Source organism: Cynoglossus semilaevis, chromosome 8 (assembly GCF_000523025.1).
Source record: "Cynoglossus semilaevis isolate Cse_v1.0 chromosome 8, Cse_v1.0, whole genome shotgun sequence".
In the NCBI taxonomy this organism is placed as follows: domain Eukaryota; kingdom Metazoa; phylum Chordata; class Actinopteri; order Pleuronectiformes; family Cynoglossidae; genus Cynoglossus; species Cynoglossus semilaevis.
In genome coordinates, this window is record NC_024314.1 from 19,406,514 (window position 1) to 19,429,021 (window position 22,508).

The 22,508-nt window shown below is 39.2% G+C and overlaps 1 protein-coding gene across 1 annotated transcript in view; it reads right to left on the bottom strand.

The window, feature by feature from the left end:
* The window catches only part of anks1b (ankyrin repeat and sterile alpha motif domain containing 1B), a 111,720-nt gene that overhangs the window by 66,103 nt on the left and 23,109 nt on the right, over window positions 1-22,508 (bottom strand). Inside the window, exons 2-3 of the mRNA XM_025058108.1 lie at window positions 3,796-3,876; window positions 923-1,079 (exon numbers count right to left, since the gene is read on the bottom strand). Of these exons, the coding sequence (XP_024913876.1) occupies window positions 923-1,079; window positions 3,796-3,876 (238 nt within the window). The remainder of the gene's footprint in view (window positions 1-922; window positions 1,080-3,795; window positions 3,877-22,508) is intronic.

The window sequence follows — 22,508 nt, forward strand, 5'->3', positions numbered from 1 at the left end:
GCCATTTATCACGGTAAACAATTAGGGCCTAACAACATGGTGATGGAAACAATTTGGCTAATGGTGACAGAGGAAAACGTTGTCTAATCAGCAGAGAAAACAACGCTCCAATAACCTGGAGGGTCCGTCGCTCCATCACCATCAGGAGTAGGAATGATTACAAAAACTAGGTCTTTGTCGTTAAAATACTTCTGATTAAAGAGTCAGCGAAGAATGTGTCAGCGAGCCGTGACATCATCGATATGCTGCCTGCGATGTGAGTCGCCGAACAAGCAGGAGTGGCAGAGCTGAAGGTCGTTTCTGGTGATGAGGATTGACAGCAGTGGCAGTCTGGCTGTTCCCACAGCTGAAACACTCACTCGGCTATCAAAGAGGAACAACAGTGGGAACTACAAAGGGTTTGGCTCCTCGGGAGCTGAAAAACAGACGACCTGTGGTGGCTTTGGGTTTTTTTTAAATGTCCTTTGAAATGTTACACCATCCAATTCGAAGTCAGTTACAGAGATAAGACATATCTGGTTCTGGAGCGGTTACACAGCTGTGAAAAACTCTGTGCTTTAGGCTGGAAGGATTAACTATATGTGCTGGGATTAAGATGTTTGAACCAGTTAAAAAGAGGAAAGAAAGCGCCTAAATGTGAGCTTCTATTTGCCTGAAATAATTTACAAAGGACAGAGCAGCATTTTATTTTTATCATTGTATACACACACTCTTCAAAATGAGTGGCAGCGGCTGCACCACCTGATCTGAAGAGGTATGTTTGCAGGTATTTACAAAAAACAAACTAGAATTAAACCACAACCACAAACAAATAATTTCTCCACACAACTTTGCAAACCACAACCACAAACAAATAATTTCTGTCTCCAGCACCTTGAACTTTATCTTTAAAGACTTTTGTTGAGCTTGTGCAGTAATTTACCTGCTGGTTGACGCGGCAGTGAGACGGCCCATGGTGGATGAGGATACGGACGATGTCCACGTCTCCCCTCCAGGCGGCCAAGTGCAGTGGGAAGCAACCTTTGCTGTCAGACACATTTGTGGAGGCTTCAAACTGAAGCAGCTTCAGAACCACATCCCTGAGACAGGAGCAGATACAAAAATACACAGATCAATGAGAGGAGAGACAGAGAAAACAAATACAGAAATCTATACAAAGAATATTATTACATTTTCACAGAAAACAGCATTAAACCCCAATTTTACTCAAAAGTATTGCAAATTCACATTCAGAAAATATTGTTGATGGAACAACCTCAATGTTGCTGCAGTCTTAGAAGTTTAATTATAAAATGTGTGGCTGGGAAACAAGTAGGAACATGTATATTCTCTGGGGTTATTGTCAGACCCCTTATTAATTATTATATGTCTATATATAGATAAGTGGGTATGTTAGAACACTAAACAGGATTATTGGTTTTTCAGTTCCAGTAATATAAAGGAAAATGAACCCATATGGCCCTCTGACTGCACATCTCAGCAATTGAATCTACAGATTTGTTCTAGTGCATCAACGAACCAGCTAACAAGTGACACTAAAGATGTTGGCCTGAAGGTTTGTTAGTGGTTAATTGACATGATGCAGTGGTAAAACAAAACAAAAGTCAATAAAAGTAAAACTGGTTGAAATATGTCAAGCTAAAAACACCAACTTTTGTTTGAAATAAAAAAGTCAATAAAAGTAAAACTGGTTGAAACATGTCAAGCTAAAAACACCAACTTGCCATGTGTCCAACAACATTACTGCTGAATTCAAACACTAACTAAGAATGCAGAAAGAAAACATAACCAAACTGCTCCAAATGCACAATTTAATAAAAATTAAATGTCTATCCTGTAAACTGTACTTCGACACAGAGGAAAATAAACAATTTATGTCGATGACAATGCATATTAGAAGGCCGTTTCCATGATTGATAGCTAGGCTGTCGAATGGTAGTCTTGTTACAGGCATCTTAAAGTAATTTATGTATTTTAGGGCCACAAACCAGGACCAAACTCCTGTGTGTGGCATAAACTGAAGATCTACTGAACTTACTACTATAAATCACAGAGTTTCAGTCCGTGCCAGGGTTTTATTTCAGCAGCTGCTCGACAGTAATGACAGCAATAAGGTTTCATACTTGCAGGCACCCAGCTGAAGTTGTCACCTCTGTTAGGAGACGGAGGGGACGAGACCTCATTTGCATTCAAAATGTCAGGAGAAGCATGAGGAGAGAGAGAAGGGCAAAAACCTCTCCCTGGAGCAGAGGTGAGAACGGAAGCAGCCCCGAGGAGGCCTAATTAACTCCTCTTCTAATTCCACTAATTTATTATATTTTCACATCAAGTCGCTCAAGTTAAAGTAGCAGTTAAAGCACAGGAATAACACAGGAAGGATCCCAGGGTTGTGGGAAGTGGATACAGTGAATAATCAGCTGCGAAGGTGATTTTCATAATAAATTTAATCGCCAGAGCACAGCAGGGAGGAGGACATTGACACCATAAAGACGACTCTTCTGTTGTTAGATAACAGTGGAAGAAAGAAAATAACAGTCCATAAATAATTGGATATTTATGGACTGTTGTTGTACAAACATTTTTGTGATTGTTTTCATAGAAGAACTACCAGAAAAATCTTATTTAATAATACCTATAATGTATTTTTATGTCTATGCATGTATACCAACACAGGGTGTTGGTATACATTGAGGGCCTCTTTATGTCTATGCATGTATACCAACACACGGTGTTGTTTTAGATCCTTTGTGAGAGGCCCTCAATGTTAGACTCCTGGTCAACAAAACCCCTGGTCTGTACAATGCACTAATAAGTAAATATGTTGTTGTAGTTGTAGTATGTAAATAAATTAAATAAATAAGCATAATAAAATGTATTTACTTAAGTTCCATGATGTAAAAGATGGAACTTAAGTAAATACATTTTGAAAATATTATTTTTTATATATATTCATACTCTTATGAACCTAAATACTGTATATTGATTAATTTTAAACTACATAAATCACTGTTTATCAGAATTAGAAAAAGTATTACCTTATGTAACCAATCATTCCGTATGCATTCACGTAAGCAGTAAACTTGAAATGACGGAAATGGCCTAATCGCTATATCAAACCGAGGGTAACTCCCGTATGCTAATTTAGCATCTCACCAAAACACACAAACACAAAACTTTACAATCGATAAAAAACTACTACAACTTAGCCAAACATTTTATCATCGCATGAAACGAAAAGATACCAAACCTTGTGTCATTATCAGCCAGGCGCTAAATAAAGAGAAAAATTGCTGTCTGTTTTTAAATATCCACGACAGTACGACACACTGACCAACTCAGGATCGTACCTTTTTGGTTTTCCGTTCCGATTCTTTCAAAATAAAGGTCCCATATATAAACTTCAACATAATGAAAAAAATAGTAACCAGTCTTTATCAAAGTGGTATTAAAATGAACAAAACACTTTTATACAGATGTGAAAGCTCATTTAAGTTACATGTTTATGAAAAATATCTGTTTGGGGCGCAAAGCCTTTGCATTTATTTATTTATTTTGGCCAAAATGGGAAAGCAGAGATATTTTGAGTGGCTACTGTAAATGTAGACAATGTGAAGCCGACTACTTCAGCTTTAGTTCTAAAACTAGCTGTGTGGCCTGTTGTTCAAGCAATAATGTATTGTAATAACACAGGCTTCACGATACGATTTTCTTCCGACTGTGTTTGTACCTCTGAATGCATGCATACACTGATATGAAATCCATGACAGATTCAAATTCTCTTGAGGTCAGTCTTACCTGTGTCCATTGAGCGCAGCATGATGTAGGGGTGTGTAACCTGAGCTGTCTGTGCAGTTCACATTCAGGCCTTTCCACATGCTGTAAACAAAAACAAACACACGCGTCAGAATGTATTTCCATGTGCAGTCACACAAGTTGCAACTTTTACATCATTGTTGATAAAATGTTTGAAGTCTGTTTGAAAAACCAAAGAAGTATTACATTTTAGATAGAAGTCACTTACATTTTCAACATTACCCAAAAACAGCATAGATAGTTAAAACAGCTAAAGTTAAACCCAGACTAACAGAAAGGCAACATGAAATAAAACAAAACAATAATATAACAAAAAGTGTAAAAACATAAATCAAGAAGATAGCTACATACAAATTAAAATAAGTGCAACAATATCAGTCTTTAGTGAGCTCTGACTTAAAATAAGTCTTACAAATGTATTAAATACAAAAACTAGCCTGAGAGATAGCCAAAATGTATATTTTAACCAGATATTAGTAAATAGAATGTAGCTAACTTGGCAAGGTTAGCAAACAGAAAAGAAGATGCTAGACTTGAATTAGCAAAGGTTAGCAAACAATGTAGAAAAAAGATTAAGCACTGATGATACTTTATTGTAAAAGAAATTTGAAACATAAGCTAAGAGATGTAGTTTAGTTTTGTTCTCTAATAGCCCATGTACGCTGAATAATTAGCTTAGCATCTTCATTTTGTCACATTAAGAGACTTGTGTTTATTAATTTAGCTCCAAAATACACTACATGCCGTACAGTCTGAAGAATTAAAGTCATATTACATCATCATTGCAGAAGAAGAAAGTGAGTGAGGTCAAATGTTCTACTCTAAAAGGATGACTGTGCTAAAACAGCTACAAAAAAACACAACTACATAAGGTAAGCCAAATACACGCATACCAGACGCATTACAACACACACTCATGTTCACACTGCATCAAACACACACAACAGACCAGGGTTTTCCCACTGCTATAATTCTGTTTTATTTATTGTTTGTTTTTTTTTTCTTTTCAAAAGCTGTTTTATTTGTTTGGTTTTTTTTTTTCTTTTCAAAATAACTCCAGAGAGTTCCACACAGAGAAGAACTAATTAGGAAAACTCCAGTGTGAGCAGCTCAGTGCTATAAAAGTAAATATTACATAACAGTAAATGAGATGTAGAGGCGATTGAATCATCTCTTTTATGAACAAATTAATCTACGTCGACAGAAAGAAAATGTTAACGTATATGTTATTGTACCTGTTAACAAATTTATTAGAAATCCAGGAAATGTGGATTTTTGCGTAATACGATGTAAGAAATGCTGGGTTTTTGACATCAGTATAGAGAGGACAGGAGGGAGGAAATCAGCCAGTGAGTATGAGCCAAGTTAACATCTGGTTCATTTTAACTTTTATTATCAATCCAATGAAGCGGTTGTTATGAATCAGATTTTCATTTTAATTAGTTTGCGCTGACTGCTTTAAGCTCTTGAGGTGATTATAAAAACATGAAGTCACTTTTATTTGGGTGCAGAAAGGAACATAAAGTGCAAACGCCGTTTATATACATACAATAAAAAGCAAATGTCAGTACTCTGATGAAGACGTATATTTTTGTTCTATGGTGCCAGGGGTTCTTTTAGATATACTCCCTTATCGCACAACACTAAGGTAACATTATGCAATAATAATTATTATTATACTTATAATTATGAATAATTATGAACTCTTAGCTGTTGTATTTGCATTGTACGACCTTACATTGACGCAATAATAATTTATAACACACCGGTGGGTTAAAGGTCAGGCAACCACACACAGTTACATGACAGAAGATTCTTTTAACATATATCTATTTCATATGTTGTGTGTGAGTGTACTGTGTGTGCGTGTCCATATTGATTTCACTGCTCTGTTGACCTCTTTTAGTGCTGACCTGTACAACCAGAAGGATGGGTTGTTAAAAAGAGCAGCCTGACAGAGGATGAAAGCAGAGGCAGGAAAACAAGACGAGGGAGAAAATGTCAAGGAGACAAAAAATAAAGACAATGAGACTGAAAAAACCCAAAGTCAGTTTCCCCTGACTGAGGAGCAGGTCAGAAATCATATGGGTGTTTGGGGGAAAGACTGTATAAATATAAAAATATATACACATATTTATCATAATGTTTCAAAAAGCTTATGATTGGCTGAAGCTGATTAACGTTTGATAAACATTACAACCAGCCGTCCTTTAAAATGATCTTTATTTACTCTGGTAAGTGATATAAATCTGTGAAAAATCTTTATCAGACTACATACTGGCACCACTTGTTCCTCCCTGAACTGTTTTCTTAATGTGTTTTTCTGAACAAGCTCAACCTTGAACACTTGCGTCTTGTATAACTCTGAACTAATTCATTAAAAGTGCGTTGAACAGAGAGCCTTTTCACACAGAGCTTTAAACACAATCCCACTTCCAAACGCCCACAAACGCCAAGGATTAACGCACAGTCAGAGGTATTTAAAGGCCCGAGTCATGAAACCTTCATGAAATACCTGCACAAACAAACACATGTGGTCAATTTATTAGGGACCGTGAACACGTTCTTCTGTGCACTGTTCAGCTGATCGAGGCGCCTTGTTCACGCCACCTTCACATGTTGTATACTGCGACGTCATGTGTACGTTCACACCGACACTAGCATTGCATTTATGACCTGTTGCAGGTCAAACAGAAAAAATACAGATAATAAAATGGCTGAAGAACCAACAGTTATCCTAAAATGTTAAGAAACGGCTAGAAAAATTATCCTGTGTTTAGCTTAGCTTGGTTTGCACAAAATGAGTAAATAATATAGTACATGTTAAATTAAAGTGAGAAAGTTTAAAGATAGCTTAAAGTTAGCCTTAAAGGGATTTGGGAATAAGAATAAATATATAGCAATAAAAGGCTAGTACAATGGTTAGCCTGAAATAATGTAAGACCACAAGAAGGAAAATTCTCATCTAGACATTTATCTAGATTTGACTGAAATATTATAAATAGCCAAGAAAGGCTAGTGAAGAAAGTTAGCCCCGTAGCTAATGTTAGCTCTGGCCCTGGGAAAGAGCTAAGGTGTAACCAGCTGTGTTCGGAAAAAAAACATTTAATTAATTAAAAGTGTAAAAAATAATCTTTCTGTGTAAATTTCCCATGTTACAACGTGGACACCTGCGGCTTATAGAGAAGTGTGGCCTATATATGTACAATAATTCTTTTCTTTCTAAATTTAGTGGGTGTGGCTTTTATTTGGGTGTGCTCAATAGTTAATAAAGGCTTTTATTTGGGTGTGCTCAATAGTTCGGAAATTACGGTAAATAAAGCCAACATAGCTTTAGTTAGGTTTCATAGGAGAGATGTAACGGTGGAACAGGAGGGTTGGTGTGTGGGTTTAATGAGGAAGGAACAGTATTTTAGAAAGTTTAGTGTTTTTTAATTAGTGTTTTCGATCAGATGTTCCAGACTCCATTAAAGCAGCTTTTCTTTTACTTCTCCCTCTCTCTGTCTGTGACTTGACATCAGAAGCGATCACCTCATTTTATGAAGGCAGTGGAATGCAAGGGAGTCAAACGTCACCGAGCATCGCTGCCAACAGGAGTAACAACGCCGCACCCCGGTTGAACCCTGCTTCAGTTACAGTCTGACAGACATTTTCCTCAGGTTTTCCTTCACGTCACTGCAGCTTTACACATTCAGAACCACATTTAGGTTTAACAACATAAAACTAGATCATCAAAAAAGAACAACTGTGTCACTTAAGACTGAGACTGACAGTAAGACAGACGTCTGGTGATTCCTTCATACTACGCTTAAAAATACATTTGAACGAACAAAAACCTTTTAGACAGTGGTTCCCAAAGCATGGGGTGCACTGCAACGGAAGGGACAGTGCTATTATTATTAATTGTTATATTTTATGTTATTTTTAATATATTTATTAACATTTATTGTTAACGTGTCGACATGGGAGGGTCGCTGGGAAAAAGTTTCTGGAACCACTGCTATAAGAGAACCAAGAGTTTCAGGATAAAAGAAAACTTTATTTTAGTTTTTGTTCAGAAGAATATTTAAGCCGACATCAGGTTTCGAAAAGTATTTTTTGTTGCAGCCACATCAAAGCAGAGCCTTCAAAGAAGAGGACGTTAAGAACTAGAGAAACCTCAGATATGAGAACGCGAAAAAGCCAGAAGTAAATGTCACAGACGAAGAGATGGAAATCCACTGAAACGGAAAGAAACGACAACAGCAATACCATGAGAGGGAATTTAAAAAAAAAAACGGAGGAACCGATATGAGGTGGTCAGATAAGAAGCAGACAGGAAGTGGCTTTGCTTCATAACCTGTTCTGAGGACGAAGCAAAGAACAGATGTGGAAAATGAAAAACAACAATTTTCACTAAAAAAGGTTTTGAGAGATGGTGAAAAGTCATTGGAAGCAAAACCTTCTCTCTCCCTTCCCCCGGCGCCCCCGGCCCTCTGGCTCATGAGTTCCCAGACCCCTGCAGTAGACCTGTTTGTATGATGATGTCATCTTTGGTCCCCAGAAGTCTCTAAGGAAGTCATGGTCAATTAAGTACAAATTAAATAGCTGTTATAATGTGTATGGAAATGAGTTAATATAACAAACGTGGCACAAGTCCGTCAGTAATAAATGCTCTCCACGCTACAAACATCCACTGACGCGTTCAATAGGTCAAGAGGGCGCCACTCTCATCACAGGAAGTCATTTATCTTCAGGTCAAACTGAACCCTGGTCCACACGGCGACATGGAGGTCTCTATGTTGGGAGCAAGGGGTCAAACACACACACACGCACACACGCACACACATTCCATAGAAGTGAGGCTGACCCCACTCATTTCATGGACACTCAACAATAATTAAAACAAGGCACCAGTAATCAATAGCTGTGCCGCTGCCCCCTGGGGTTTAGGGGGTGTATTGATGAAGTTTGGTCATTGATTTTCCACATGTCCTGTGGACAAGTGGAGGGAAGACAAACAAAAAGATCACTGAGAAAAATATGTCTAGGTTCTTTGTTAGACTTTGACCAAAAGCACATTTGCTGGTTTGATGCCAAGGTTTACCGTGCAGTTGGTTTCCGTCAAGTACGTGGAACCTCTGGTATCGAAGTAATAAATGCTAGAACATTTTAGGAGAAATTATTTTGCTTTCAACTCTTCTTACATTTCCAGTGAATAAAACCAGACACCAGACAAACAGGTCTGGAGGTCAGTGTGATCAGACTGGACGAGCTGATGTAAAATGAGACACTGCTGTCTCCACCACGGTGCTGAGAGGAAGACTAAGACCTGCATTTGTCGCTGAGTCATTTATTACTGCATGAAAGAAAGTCACGTCTTCTGATCCTCTTTGTGTTTCGCCTGAAAACAGAATACTGTTCGCTTGTCTTCTGTTGAAGTATTAACACTGCTTTTATATGGAAAATACTTCTGGAAATGAAGCCTTTAATGTTTTATATTTATTTTCAAGTTTTTTTGAATTTTTTGTTTAAACATTATAAACAGATTACAGGAAAATGATTACATCATGATCTTGGATCCAATCAGATTAAATATGTTTTGGTCAGTGGCTTACTTATGCAGCAAGTAACGAAACTAACGCGCAGCCACAGAGGCATTATTAGTAGATTTATTAGACCCACTATTGTGATACTATTCAGATTTTTCATCATATAATTTGTAAGACCTACTTGCTAACCACTAAAAAAAATCAGCTAAGAGTTTATAGCGATTTTTCAGCATATAATTTGTAAGACCTAACAGCTAAAAAAAATCAGCTAAGAGTTTATAAGGAAATAAGTCATGTTCAAATGTTTCGGGGTTTTTTCGGCTATTGAAACTTCCAAAATTAGCATGTTAACTATTACAACAGGTTTTTTTAATTCTTTACATTTAAGGCTGGTCGATCAAAGTCTGATTCGTGGAGTTCTCGGGGGACGTTGCCATGGCAATCCTCGCCATTGACTGTCTATACATTCAACAGTTGTTCAGAGAAGGTCAGCAGGCAGAAAAACAACAACAGCACAGACAGAAAGACGGACGGACAACGCAGCCAGACGACGTTTCTCTCTCTCTTCCTTGAATCAAACTGAGAGAAGCTGAGGAAACTAAATGGCCATGCTCCACTTCACCACCACCGCTGCTGCTGCTGCTGCTGCTGCTGCTGCTATCGATTTGTGCTGTCACAACCCACAGAACTACAGGCAATCTGCAAAAGTGTGTGGAACAGCAGTACGTGTGTGTGTCAGAGTGTGTATGTCTGCGTTCCTAAGATGATTCTTCTTACTGTACGTACAGCGGCTGAGTGACACAGAGCTGCAGACTTTACACACACTGGCCAATAGCATCGATTCACTTCCGAGCTTCATGGTGTTAAGGGACGGGAAACGTCAGCTCTGGGTTTTTCCAGCTAATCAGGATAAATAGTTGGAGACAGTGGAAGTGAAGTTCTTTGAGTGTAAACAGTGTGAGACCCCGTGTTCAGACTGAAAAATACAAGAAATAAACCGATTCCATTCTAGAGAGTGTCAAACCACATACTCTCCTCAGGCCCTGACACAGACTTTTGACACCCCCCCCCCAACACCCTCACGTCTCCCCCCTTCAGTTTTTTTGCATTGAAAAAAAACTGTAATTGCCAAACTCTTGTGTATCGTCGCTCACGACTCCATATCTCCAACAACTCTCAGCCATTCACACTCATTCACCGCCGACACTAGAGATTAACGCTACTTGACCAAGTACACACCAGCATGTAGACCAGAGGCCCCAACATTTGACACTAGAGTTGGAGGACAACCCACCTTACAGTACATGCAACTCATTACTTCATGTTAGCTTAGAACTAGACCTGGCCTAATATTTGGGTTCGACTTCTTAATAGAAATGCAAGAGTTTTGAAAAAAAAAACACGCAACTGATGAAGGACAAAACGACTATTTCTGAGAACGCAACTGATGAAGGACAAAACGACTAATATTTCTGAGCTAAACAAGCTTAATTTTAATTTTCTATTTAGTATGTGTGCTCTAAAAAGTACTTATTAGTAATTCAAATGTGTTCATCCATCCAGTAATATTTTTAGTTTTTCTGCTAAAGTCCTTGACTATTTTTTATCATAAATCTGACAATTTCAGTTTAAATAAGATGGACAAACTGATGCACTGCATTCCACTGTAGACGTCTAGCCACACAGCAAAGGAATTTCCAGTATTTTCATGAAAACGATCAGGGTCTCCTGCCTTGAGTTCACTCTGAATGGACAGAATATTTCAAAACCGTTAACTGTGCCTGAGTTCAAACTCAACTGGGACCAGTCATTTCATTTCCTCCAAACTACGGCTAAATGAAACTCAGTGCCAATGAGTGCGTGAGAGTCGTTATAGATAATCATTTGGCAACTCATTAGGTTCCACGTGGACTCCATCTTCATTACGCACTCCGCCACCAGGAAATTAGCTGTGCAGGTGCAATGGAAATCATAATAGAGCCATTTCACTGGCAGGGCCATTATGATGGAAAGCAGAGAAGGTGGAGAAGACGACGTGTTTACCCCGGTGCGTCTCTACGCCGCAGACATAAGAGACCAAAGAAAACTGCTCCGTTTGATAGAAATCTAAACATTTACATTACCGTCCAGTGCTCGCTGCAGTGTGACAAAGGGCCTGAGCTCTGGAGGCTGGATGTTTGCCTCTGTGTCTGTGCGTGTATATATCAGGCAGCAGCAGCAGGGAGTCATGATGACTATATATGGTCTCACAGGAGGCTGCGGTTCATCCTGAGACCTCTCCAGGCTTCTGTGTCTTCAGATGTCCAAATATTTAGGGACAGAACTCACCATGCTGGCATGTATTGTTTGGCCTTTAAAAATGGAATGAACAATAAAAATAGATGGTGTTCCTTATAGTTAAACCATCCAACATGTAGTAATAAACTTGCAGTAATAATTAGGGTTGTCTGATATTATCGGCCTGATATTAGTAAATTATGTAATATCTGCAAGAATGATTATCCTTTTTCCTCTGATAATTAAAACCGATAACACAATGCCTGGGTTTCATCAAATGATGTGTGCCCTAAAAAAATGTTTAGGGGATAAACGGCTGTATATTAAAGTGAAAGTCACTAGATGGCAGCAATACAGCTCATTTAATTAATCTCATACTTACAGACATTGGTTTGTACAGATAAATAAATTATTATTACCAGGCCTATATTGGTATCAGTTGATATCAGAATGGGGAATGAAGTGTTTGGACAATATTGGCATATCGGATATCGGCAAAAAGTTAATATAGGACATCCTAAGTAATAATATTAAAACATTATTTTATATTCAAAAACCTCTTCTACAGCTCCTCTTCTTAATCTTGATTTGGGAAGGATACTGATATCAGCGAATCAGACAAACATTTCAGATAATCCATACCATTAACAGAGAATAAAGACTTAAAATTAAATTAAATTACAACAGGTTTGAACCAAAGACCAGTTTCAAAATAGTTTTAAAAAATGACAAACATAACAATCCAACTTCCAAAGCTTGGAGAGACACCATAACGTTTCCCAACAGCTCCTTCAATCAGGCTCCTCTGTTAAAACCCTGCTGTCAATTCACATGCTTTATAGTTTATATTCCTCTCAATAGGATTTTCAGGATACAGTAAAAAACTCTTTGAGAATGAGCCCAAGACAGGAGTGAAAATTCAACTATGTACCAGCAAAAAACAACTGTCCAAATGTTAAGAATTCTGCTGTCGGACATTTGTTAAACCATCAAAAGAAAATGAAATCATGGGGAGAAAAGATGACTAAAACTCCAGGTTTGTGTGTGTTTCTCCATGGAAACGGAAATGAACGTCAGCTGCAACTGGGAGTCATGACCTCCTCGTGTGTTGCCGAATTTTTATTTAAGGGAAATATGATTTTTTTTTCTACATGTGCAGCAGCTGTGTCTCCACATAGCAGACAACGATTAGCATCTTTCATTCCCCCCTGAGAGTGTACATGGCTGTCAGCATGAATGCACCAGCTTCCTATTTGACTTCTCAGGCTTCCGGATCAAACATCTGCTGCTGCTGCTGCTGCTGCTGCTGCTGCTGCTGCTGGACCACACAGGTACACACATGACACCAGTGAACACTGAGCTCAATAACTGAATGGTCATCTGTATAGTCACTGTCGATGTTACTTTGTACTGAAAAAACAAATATAGGATTTAGTGAGTTGGATAAATTATATCAGTCAAAGAGAATGTGATGAATCCCAGAAAAAGTTTTTTTTTTTAATTATTAATCATCTCAAAGATTAATTAAAAAACAAAAAACTATAATAAATACAAATGTCTGGCTCCACATTATTAACAAAACTCTGCACAACTTGTCAAATGTGTTGCTTTATGAGGCCTGTTATCTTAAGAAAGCAATTATTTTTTCCTGCATAACTTCCAGCATGCTTCATTTTGTTATCCTTATTTATCACACATATTTATGTGTTGACATCTCCAACAAATTAGTGACTCTCATTAGTAAATTACCGCCCGTGTGGGCGCTTAATCTAAAAACAAGGAGGCATCACATCAGATATTAGACCATCAAAATAGACTGGAGCAAAAACAATAGTTTTGTTTCATTTGTAGACGATGGTGGGTCCCAAAGTGGAGGGCGTGCCCCTTTAGGGGGCAGGGCGAGGAGGAGGAGGTCGTACCAGGGGAAATAGATTTTTATTTCAACCTTTTTTTTCTTATTTGTCAGGCAACAGTACTGATTTTTATTTTCGTTTTCTTTCTTCAATGAGATCAGCATTTTTGGACGTCACGAGAAAAGTTGAGGAAACACAAACTCCAAACACTGATAATAATAATAATAATAATAATAAAGTGAGTCATAAAAAAAGACAAAACCTGCAATGTTTTTGGCTTTAAACTGTATTTGGTCTTTTTCTGGGTTGTCAGATTACTAACTCCTGGTCCGCTGACGATGAAAATGTAGAATCGGTTCTAAGTGATGGATTTTTTTTTCTCTATTTCTTTATTGTTTTTGGTTCCTTTTTAAGCTTCTACATTTCATCTCAAGGAACACGGTCTGTGCAGCTCAACATTAGGCAACACTTCCATCACTGTTGGTACGAAACAGGCTGAAATGATGGGCCAAGTGCCACTGTTTTACTGCCTCTCCCTTAAACAACATAAAAACAGACTGTGCTAACAGGTCCCACACCTTTCGTAGCTTAAGTGCCACCAGACGGCTGAAGAAAATCGTGAGGCTCTTTTTCACACTCTGGTTTAGGAACACACAAACGAGGACGACACAGCGGCTGATGCTAACACGGAGCTCCGTCGCATCACAACAGTCACTCAGGGTTGGAGAAATAAACAATAACGGCTACATATGGACTTGGTTTTCGTCTCAGACCTCAGCACAGAGATTCATATTGTGTGTCTGAAAATATGATGACTCATCTGTTTACGTTCACATCACTTAGAGGAAATGAAATCCCACATGTTCAGGTTTAATCTGGCCGCAACCGACATGTCGTCCATCCATCATCCCGGAGACTTCGGTGGACGGTGACAGGCTCATTACTTCGACCTTATTTACATGTAAATACTTTGAGCCTCTTCTGCGGAAACTGATGTTGGTAATGGATCTGTTACTGTCTGAGCGTGAGTTTATCTTTCCTGTCATCTAACCCGGGAGGGAAACTTTTACTTTTCTCTCGACACACACCCTCTCTGGCTTGAGCTGCTACTCCTTTATTCTTCCCAGTCAATTGTACACTCAACAACAGCCAGAATGTCATTCTTCCCAGTCAATTGTACACGCAACAACAGCCAGAATGTCCACACACACACACTCACACTCACACACACTCACGTACCTGTGCTGCCAAGTTATGTTCACACACAGCTGCATGCAATTACCGGCCACAAAAAAGGTGTTTAAGCCACATCTCGATCAGAATAAACCCTGTGTCCCTGCGTATCTGCAAACCTTCCAAAATCCATCCGAGTGTGTGTGTGTGTGTGTGAGCGTGTGTGTGTGTGTAGACACCCGATCCAGAGAAAAGTACAGAAAGAGAAAACCTGCGGCTGATGCAACAGAGTCTCGGTACTGTAGCTTTTTCCCTGAGTTCTAAATAAATCTGGTTCTTCTCGTCTTCACTTCGTCGACATCAACCTGCCAACTCCATCTGTTCAGGATCCTCCGTGACTTTGTCAACCTTGTCACTCGCAGCTGCAGAGGTGTAGGCTGCTCTTCTTCACGTATCACACTTCTGGGCTGATAAACTAGGAAAGCTGCAACACAAACACACACAGAAACACCTCCTTCTGCCAACGTGGAGGAGCAGTGTGTGGAGACAAACAACAAACACTTCTAGTCAGTTGAAAAACCTGTCAAATCAAACGAAACTAATGTCTATTTTTGGGGTTCTTTATATTCACCAGGGTCGGGTATTTTCATTAGAGTCGTGCGCTGTTTGATTTTACAGCCTCTTTTCAAATAACAGCTCTCAGCTGTTGTCGCTGCGAAAGGGAGACGTTCATTCAGTCTAAAAGGTTATTACATGAGAGGCAATTCATTTACGTTCAGTCAGGTTGACAGAAAAAATAAAAACATCCTGTAACTTGTAGGATACAAGTGCTGATTCTCCATTTCCTCCGCCGCTGTTTATTATAAAAACTGAAAACACGTCTTTTCTGCAGTTCAGTGAGACAGAGGAACATACTGTTGTAGCTAATGCTAGCTTTTGTGCCTATACGAAGACTGTTGTAGCTAATGCTAGCTTTTGTGTGCATATCAGAACCGTTGTTGCTAACACTGGCGTTTGTGTCCTTGCAAGGGCTGTTGTAGCTAACGCTAGCTTTTGTGTCTATACCAGGGCTGTTGTAGCTAACATAACTACTCATTTCACAAATGTATAATTGCAAATTACGGTGTCAATTCTGGTATTTAAAAAATTAATAATACTTTTGAGACTAAAAGAAAAGAAAAATCACAAAAGTAGGCAGACAGGTAGAGATAAATGAGGAGCCACAGATGTGCTGTTGATGCTAAAATAATTTATGGGTGAATTAATCTAAAGGTCCATGCACTTGTTCTGTTTCACGCAGCTGAACTTTGCCAGGACACAGCACACCTGCAAGTGGGAGTCAGTGACACGGAGCATGGAGGGAAACAAATGACTCGGCCCCTTTTTTACACTCAGCTTCTCGTAATCCCTCAGTCTGTCTTACGGTCAGAGCGGTGGACGAAAAGTGTGGTGTAATTTAGAGAGAATACCGGGTTGATTACCGGGAGACCAGCAAGGACACAGCCCAGTTATAATGATCGGTCCTCAGTGTTGAGCATACGAGGCCTAAACATACAACCAGTCTGCTCGGGAATTCACAAATCCTCTTTGAGGGAGTGAAAAAGAGAGGGAGAGGGAGAGAGAGACGCCTCTGGAAGAAAAAGTGCAGACACACAAGAGCCAATTACAGACCAGGATACAAATCTATGGGCAGCCACATCGCGGCAGAGTGGAGACAATCACGCCGAGCGCGCACTGATTGCAGGCTGGGCGTGTTATTATATATGCAAACTGGGCTGCACGTTTTACACATACTAAAAATATATGGCGGGCCGAGACCATAAACGCTGCTGGAGATGCGGTGAAATGTGTGCAGGAAGACAGCGAGCATCCAGAGCTCGTAAACAACAGCCCTGTGCGACTAACTGGGTCATTCCTGCACTTATTAAGGGCACAACAAGACGGCGTTACAACGTCAAAGAACAACGGTGGATTTAAAGCCTTCGCCGAGGCACAAATCAGACAGTTGGCTGAGAGAGGAGAGGAGAAGCAGAGGCTCTTATGACACCACCATTTAAACCATTATCAGACCGACGGGCCAGTTAACCTTAGTTAGAGGACAGGTGTAAGAAAAAAATAAAAGCCTCATGAGGCGAGAGCGTGCATTTAATGTGGTTTTGTGGTTTGGACGTATTTGTGCAAAAAGAGCCACAAACACAGGCTCCCACTGTGAAAACTCACTTTCAGGAATTAAAAAATAAATTGAGCCAATTTGCATGCATCTCTCCCTTTCTGCCCCCACCCCCTCCCTCCTCTCTCCCTCTCTCACTTTCCATCTCCACCACTCCTTTTATTTCTTTCTCCAAATGTTTATTTTAACCCACAAACGCAGGCCGCGGCCCAGACCACATCGTGGGAAATGCCCACTTGGCATCGACCTAAATGAGGCCTGAGGTTGAGAGAGGCATCGTGGGAAAACTCCCACGGCAAGTTGTCTCAATCTGGGGGTCCGTAACCCTCAAGACCAAGAGACTTTTTTTTATCATTTTACCAGTGAATAAAAAAATTCACAAAATTCAAATAATGGCTGTGATACTGTACGATGTCTGAAGTACTGAATGAATACTAGATATAATAATACTAGATATATAAAAAAGGAAGATGTAGTAAGTGTATGATTAACCTGTTGTACTAGAAATGTTCTACATGTTTTGCTCATTTAAAAACGTGTTAAATTAGCATGTTGCTCATTTGGGTAAATAAGTCAGAGCACAGCAAAAAGGCAAAAAAAAAATCATTATTTTTCCACAAAGCCTGGAAATCTTTGGAAATTCTTCTAAAAAAAAATTGTAAAAATTGCAACGTTTTTTTATCCAACACTCAGTAGCTCCACATCACCACAGTGGACTTGTCCTCATGACTCTTCTTTTCCATTATAAGGAACTGAGGCTGAAATGAACACTGAATAATGTATCACCTGTTTGCTGGAGGGGGACGTCTTTACAGTTTGGAAAAACTCATCACCATTTACTCGGGGGTGTTGTTGTTGGTTTTCCAGATTAATGGCTCTGGGTTCTTAGCTCTTCTGTTAGGACAGAACGTCTGTGTTCTCCTCCTGTTGCCAGTTCAACAAAAGAGGGATTTCTTTTCTTTTTTTTTTTTTAACCAGAACCAAGCCAAACAATTTTGCCAAAAAAAACCTTTAAAATAGATTCAAAGCACAGGAACAAAAACATCCATCTGTGGTAAATAAGCTCAGTTCATCCTACTAGAAGATTTTAGAAACTGGAGTTTATAACTGTTTTAGAGCTTCCCACACTTTTTATGCAGCGCCCCCTTTTGTTACTGGACGATGTTCGATGATATCGGCCGACCGGTATTATCGGCCTGATATTGCCATAAGTATGTAATATCTTTAAGAATCGTTATCGGTTTTTCCTACCCCAATTTTGAGAATCACAAATCCTAAGATTACTTGTTCTTTAGCAAAACAACGACGCATTACTGTCTTTTTTGTATTCATTTATTTTAGAGACGCCCCCTGCTGGATCATAAAGTAACTATTTCTGGCACCCTAAGGAACACTTTATCCTTTTCTTTTAATCAATATTGGAGGTAATATTTGAATTTGGCGTCTGAATCTCTATTGACAGTTTTCTGTTTGTAGAGAAAGTTGTCGATATTTTTTGTCAATATGTTTTTACTTAACTTTTATATCAGAGGGAAAACAAGATGTGATCAAACACAATAACGCAATCAATAATATTATCCTTCAACCGACAAATTCTGCAAAACTAGGCTGAATCCACGGATGACGTGTCTTGAGTCTTCAGTTGAGACAAACCAGTTTCATGAAGTATGAAAAGCTGTGCCAAACCACATCAACAGACAGTCCTTTATGCGAGCCTCTGAAGGAGTGCGCCAAAGGAGAGTCCCGTTCTTCGTAGGCTGCACATATCAAGGTCAAGACTGCTTTCCATTTTCTGCCAACAGTCTAAGAAGCAAACGGAGGAAACAGCTTGATGTGCAGCAACAGAAACTACATCCGGATTCCAGACTATTTTTATGTTCTGAAGACTGGGAGAACTTTAAAATTTGGAGCAAACCCTTCAAACGTGTTCCACATTAGAACATGTACAGTACTTCAAGTTAAACAGAAAACCTGGAAATTGTGACAGTTTCACTTGAAAAGGTACTCCAAATATACTCTACTATTATACTCTGGGTAGGCAGGGTATGATAATTCAGCCTCTGTGGTTAGAGCCTAGATCAGGTGTGGTGAGTGTTCACGTGAACTAAGATAAATGACATGTAAAAGTCATGAATAAAGGCTAAAATGCAAAATGGTTTTGAGCCTTTTCTACGCCATCTATTGGAAAAATGCGGACATTGCAGGGAAAAGGCAGAACTATAATGATAATTAGGGATGCCCAATATCCGATATTGTTCACACACTTAATTTCCGATTCCGATCAACTCATACCGATATACGCAGCTGTTTGCCCCCAAAACTAAGGTTAACTGTTTCAGCGATTTCATTATTTAGCAAAACCCAAGGATTGCGTTATCAAGTTTCATCATCATTTTCATCATTTTCGTAAACGATTCTTACAGCTATTCCATAATTATGCTAAAATCGGGCTGATAATATCGGTAGCCAATATTATGCTAACATCCCAACCAACGTGACTGATAAACATAATGGTTTACAGTTCTGCTGCGCTGCTGAACTGGTGACGAAACAGAAACGTTTTCTCTTAAATATGTATTAAAAAACAGTTGAAAATCAACATTAATGAAGAAACCTTGAATCTTGAATCGTTTTTAATTTTATGGCGGTCAAACAAACCAAATTTACCTCACAGTTTGACCCAGTGTCCCCACGTGCCTCATTAAAATTGTCTTCTCATGCTACTTTGTCCAACTCATCATATTTCCAAAATGTTTCCAAAGAAAGGATGGCAGCCTCTAATTGGTCCAATGTTTTTTTGGAGTTTTTTTGAGAGGACACGATACATGGACCTGTAGCTGATGACTGTGATTCTCTCCACCAGTTGTCGGTGATGGGATTTTCCCTCCCCCACGTCTCACCCTGTGACCCTCCCCTACCTACTGCTCATCAGACCCATGCTCTGCTCACATCCTCTCTAATTTAACTCCCACCATCTTCCTCTTCCTCTTCCTGTTCCTGTTCCTGCAGCCTCTCCAACAATCCACGCCTCTCTCTCTCTCATCTCACTGGACCTTTTTAATTAACGTCAGAGGAACGGAAACACTAACAGAGACAGTTCTACAGAAGATGTCCCCGATAGGCCCAAAGATAATGACCACATTCTGTCTCTCTCTCTCTCTCTCTCTCTCTCTCTCTAAATGCACACTTACAGTACATACAAACCGAGGCTCATGAAAAATACATGCCCACGTGTGCGGAGCCATCCTGCTCCTTGCAGAGTCCGTACACTACGACCTACTTCAGATGAAGAGCAGAGATGAAGCAGCGGGAACATTAACGTCCATTTCTGCAGTTTTATTCCAACAGAGACGCTTAAAACTGGCAACAGGGAAGATCTATGGAGCAGAACTGTAAAGAATGGATTTTCATTTCATTTTCTCCACAGACGTTTCAGCTTCAGGTCTTTCCAGAAAAGAAGGAGGACTGGAACTTTGTTGGCTAGCTGCGAGAAAATTTATATGAATCATAAACACTTTTTATTTGAGAAAAACTTTGTGGAAAATTATATCAAAATTCAATGTAACTGCTGTCTAGCGGCTGATGCTTAGTTATTTCTGGACTAGTTTGGAAGTATGTGCTGCCAAATTTTCCTTTTGTTTATTTTTTTAAGCATTTTTTCTTTTTACAACTTTTACTTAGGTTTTGTTGTAGTTTTGCTTTTTAATTTTTGCTAAATTGTGACGAAACTTAATTTATTTATTTTTTGGTGAGTTGTAGGTACGTTTGGCTACATCTGATTTTTTTTTTGGCTTTTAGCATTTTTTTAACTTTCTATTAACGCACTTCACAAATAGTGGGGCGGGTCCCCCTGGGGGGGCGCGGTCAGGCACCGGGAGGGACATGAGGGGCTTTCAATGGAATATGGACCGCTGGACATAAGTGTACCACTGCTGTAATGCTTAAATGATAACAAGCCTCCAGTCACTAGGTGGCAGCAACTCATACAAATATATATGTTATTAGGTTCTCAATAGTATTTCATTTCGCGGGTGTGAGGGTCGGAGGGAGGGGGAGTTGAAAACATTTCTGTCCCAAGGGGGGGCGTGACAGAAAATAACTGAGAACCACTGGATCAGCTGAAAGTTTTTGCGGCCCTCTAGGTGGTGCTGGCGAACCAAGTTTGTTGGTCCTATGATTAAGAATCACTGCTTCAGCTGATCCTGCTGTACTACTGCTATATCTAATGACTCAGCATATGGTGGTAGAAGTATTGTTGTTCTTCATTTCAAGCTATAGCATATGGTGGTAGAAGTATTGTTGTTTTTCATTTCAAGCTATTAGGCGGCTGTTGTTTTTTTTTTTTTAAATTGATGCCTGGAAATTTAAGTCTTCCAAGAATATTAATGCATCAATTTAAAAAATAATAACCTTCGATCTCCACATCAGGAACCCAAAACAATGAAACTCTTTTGACAAATTATGTGAATCTCTGCGGACCCATAAAATACACGGCGATGCAGGAGTGTGAGGAGGATATTCACGATTGTACCGTCCGTGAGTTCAGACCAGGTTCTTGCATACATTAAGTCCAACAGGATCCATACCAGTGATTGATGCGAGGCTGCAAAGTCAAACACACCTAAGCAGCAAACACACTCCATCACAATCTCTCAGCTGCAGGTCCTTCGTACACCTCGTCATTAATATTCCGTTCTGCAGAGGCGGCAGAGGCGGCGCCCGGCTGCACCCCCCGTCTTGGGTGTCGGGTCAGTATCAGGTTAACGGCGTGGGTCAGTCCTGTCACAGCACAGTGGGCGTGAGTTTGATCACAACATTACTAAAAGGTCAGCGACAGACAGATTTGTGTTTGGAGTGGCAGCGAGTGCGATCTGGAGACTGACAAACAAGACAAACAAGACAAACTACAGTTGATCCTGGGAATTAAGGTCGTAGTGTACAAATCCTCACCCCATGATTATAAATCTGTGGTCCTTGAGTTACAGGGATTAAAGGTCCTGGAAGACTGTGTACGATTTTTATTCAAAGATTTATCAACAAAAATCAACGTTAGCATGTTTCACTTTTTAGCATTTGTCTAAATAGTCAAAAGTTTGAATTTATTTATGTACATTGAACTAGGTAAATAAAATTAAATATATATATAAAAATATATATTAATGTTTGAAAATCCGCAAGAAACCTCATTTGGTCCTTTCACGTTTTTACTAAATCTTTTTTCTCAGTGTGTTTCTATGTATGCAGACAAGACAACGATTTATATGAGTGTAAAAAAAAACATACACAGAGCACTGCAAAGTAGTGCTAGTAGCAATCTAGTAAAATAAATATTATCTAAGTATGACATTACATTGGTCTTTAAGAATTTAGCTAGATTTTATCCAGAATTATGAACGAGGCCCCCTACTGGTCATTAGCTGCTTTGTAAAGAAATTCAATTACTTTTATTGTAAACATATTTATTAAAAGCATGGGCTGCATTTCAATCGTCATACTTATATATCATCACACAAATTATATCCAAATACTGCTCCAATTATCAAAGTACTGAAGTGAAAGAAATGCTTTAAGAAAGCAGTTCCTTTCAAAGTAAAATACCAGGTTTGTAAAATTCCCCAGACTACATGTTGAGAACTGGTTGAGACCAGGCCAGTGTTGTGGTCAACAGGAATACTGTTGTTCTTACAAAAG